Raw genomic sequence first — 2,723 nt, forward strand, 5'->3', positions numbered from 1 at the left:
GTTGAAGAGTGCACAGAGGACATCAGCCAGCTGACTGCACCAGACCCAAACCGGTACCAGATGCGGTGCTGATTTTACAAACAGCCAGCACGTCAAAAAACGACCAGTTGGGGAGACCCACAATGTCAAAAAATGACATGGAGGGTCCTAAACCAAACGTCCATATCTGACGAGTTGGATCAGAATGTGTTGGAAAGCTGCTTCAGAATCCGCTGATTCACGTTGCGGTATGACACAGAGCATGTGTCGCTGGCGACATCTCAGGTGTTAAAGGGTTAAAGAACAAAGCATACTTAGAGAAGTTCTGCAGGACAGAGTCCCAGTGAATGTATATTTGGGTCAGCAGGAACAGAGATCACCGAACAGCTGAGGGGTTCTCCTAATCTGGAGGTGTGTTCAGGTTGGAGGTTTGAATCCCACCTCTTTGAGTCTTTAGGAGGATTTTTTTTTAACAAGTTCAGGTGGAACCCCCCCAGCTGAAAGTGATGCCGTCTGTTTGTCTGACAGGAACTCAACTCACCGCTGGTACGCCGATTTTCCTGCAAGCGTCCAGGAAGTTCTCCACATTTCTTCGACACTTGGCCATGCTGAGTTTGGGCTGCAGACACAAGGAGGAGTTTAGATGCGTCACGGACACCAGCTGAAAGGTTTTTAGGGGCCGGACATTAGGGACATACCACCGCCGGGGAGGGAACGTGGATGCTGGCGACAGAGCGCGGTCGGATGTGGTTGGCAAGGTGGCAGAGCACCACACCGTCCATCAGAGACGTGCCGAGGTCCTCGGGGAGGACCACCTTCAGCCTGCTCTCGATGTTCTGAGAGAGGAGGAGGAGACATTCATTTAGCTTTACAGGATGGCGTTCTTCTGTGATCTGTGAAACAGCTGTCATTTTAATGTTCAACACAGATTTTGATCTACGGAATTATTGCGTTAAAGATTGAAAAGTTAGAGATTTTGTGTTTAGGCGTCAGCGGCGACGCCGCAGGTGTTAAAGGGTAAACGTCTCACTTCTCTCAGCTGCTCCAGGAGCTCCAGCTCCTCCCTCAGCTGCTCCATCTTCCTCCTCATGGTGAACTGAGGATCCACGGACTCCAGACTCTTGTGGCTTCGCAGGAACACTGCAAGAGCGACAAGAAAACCAGACAGAAGATGACAAACTGAACACAACTTCTGCTCACCTGGCAGGCGTGGCCAATGTGCTGAAGACAGAGGAGGCCACACCATGGCGAGCAGGGAGCAGAGCAGCAGGCTGAGGAGCTGGTTTGTTTTGTTCTCTTTTAACCTCTATCTTCAGCAGTCTTTAGACTGCTGGGTTTTGTTATCTTAACAGTAGACCTGGCTGGGTCAGCAGTCTCTCCGACTTATTTTTGCTTTTTTGGCCAATTTCCTTTGTTTTTCTCTTTTTGTTTTAACCAGCTCACTAATTGGTTTTCCCTTTTGCTTTTCAGGACACAATTTCTTTGTTTCCCTTTTTTAATAACCTGTGCTCCTTTTTCTCACTGGTGTCCGGTTTTTGTTATGGTCCCATTTTTGGTTTCCCCCCCTAGACTTGAGGTAGGTCTGCCCATTGGGGCTGTAACACAGTCACAAATGTAAAATTAAAACAAAAGCCCTTTTTTTCGACCAGTATGTCTACAATGCAGCACGGTGGTGGCAGCATCATGGTACAGGACTGCAAAACGATGACATTAGGGAAAAACCTCCATGATACATGACGACGCGGATCCCCAGGACACCTCCACACAGGTCCCACAAAGGACTGAAGCAAGCAAAGTGAAGTCCTGCAAAGCCCCCGACAGTACCGAAAGAGGGAAGGGGTCTGACCAAACAATCCATGAGTGTGAGAGGACACGGAGAGGCTGTTTCTGCAGGACAGCAACAAGTCATTCACCTTTCGGCTTCTCAGCTGATTCTCACAGGTGGTTCTGGCAGAGTTTTTAGGTCTGATGGACGCCCTTCCTGACACAAAGCCTACATTTACTCTGAGCTGGAGACTGGAACAAGGAGACCCAGACTCGGGCCTCCTTGTGGCTACATAGTTAGTTAGTACAGGTCTCGTCTAAGGACGCACACTGGATAAAGTTCATTGTACACCCTGGAAATTTCTCCTGAACTTCACCTATTGAGCTATCCAGCTGGACACAGGTAAACCACTCAAAGTCAACTAAGATGACCAGATTAATCTGTCTTTCAACAAGGTAGCAATGAGCTATCTTATGGTTTATATATATATTGCATCTTTTTTAAATTAGAAAAATAATACAGCTTGACGGGCGCACAATGGTGCAGTGGTACACACTTTCTCCTCACAGCGAGTAGCTCCTGGTTCAAATCCCAGCGGATTCTGTTGTGTGGAGTGCATGTTCTCCATCTGCACGTATGTTTTTTTAGAAACTCCAGCTTCATAGGACCATTGAGGATGAGGGTGAAGGTGTGGATGTGAGTGTGTCCCTGCAATAGACTGGTGACCTCTTCAGGGTGGACCCGGCCTTCACTAAACGGTTTGGCTCCAACCCTGAAAAGGACTCAGCGAGTTCTGAAGATGACTGGATGGATCAGAGCTGGAAATCTAACGATGCAATGTGATTCACGATACATACAATATGGCAAATATTGTAACTAGATATATAGGAACTCAAGAGTTTATTGAATTCTTTAAAAAAGAGTGGGCAACCTTCTTAGAATTTAACAATACTCCTGACATCTCACCATGTGTTCTCTG

The 2,723-nt window shown here is 47.4% G+C and overlaps 1 protein-coding gene across 10 annotated transcripts in view; it reads right to left on the reverse strand.

Moving 5' to 3' along the window:
- The window catches only part of lrch1 (leucine-rich repeats and calponin homology (CH) domain containing 1), a 106,588-nt gene that overhangs the window by 12,502 nt on the left and 91,363 nt on the right, over window positions 1–2,723 (reverse strand). For 9 of the 10 annotated variants that reach the window (XM_024286082.2, XM_024286079.2, XM_024286080.2 and 6 more), the window contains 3 exons: window positions 1,010–1,119; window positions 678–815; window positions 521–598 (listed from right to left, as the gene is read on the reverse strand). In XM_024286082.2, coding sequence (XP_024141850.1) covers window positions 521–598; window positions 678–815; window positions 1,010–1,119 — 326 coding nt within the window. Of the gene's footprint in view, window positions 1–18; window positions 260–520; window positions 599–677; window positions 816–1,009; window positions 1,120–2,723 lie in introns of those variants that run through there. The other variant, XM_024286081.2, reaches the window with a different exon arrangement.

This window comes from Oryzias melastigma, linkage group LG21, assembly GCF_002922805.2.
Source record: "Oryzias melastigma strain HK-1 linkage group LG21, ASM292280v2, whole genome shotgun sequence".
NCBI lineage: Eukaryota > Metazoa > Chordata > Actinopteri > Beloniformes > Adrianichthyidae > Oryzias > Oryzias melastigma.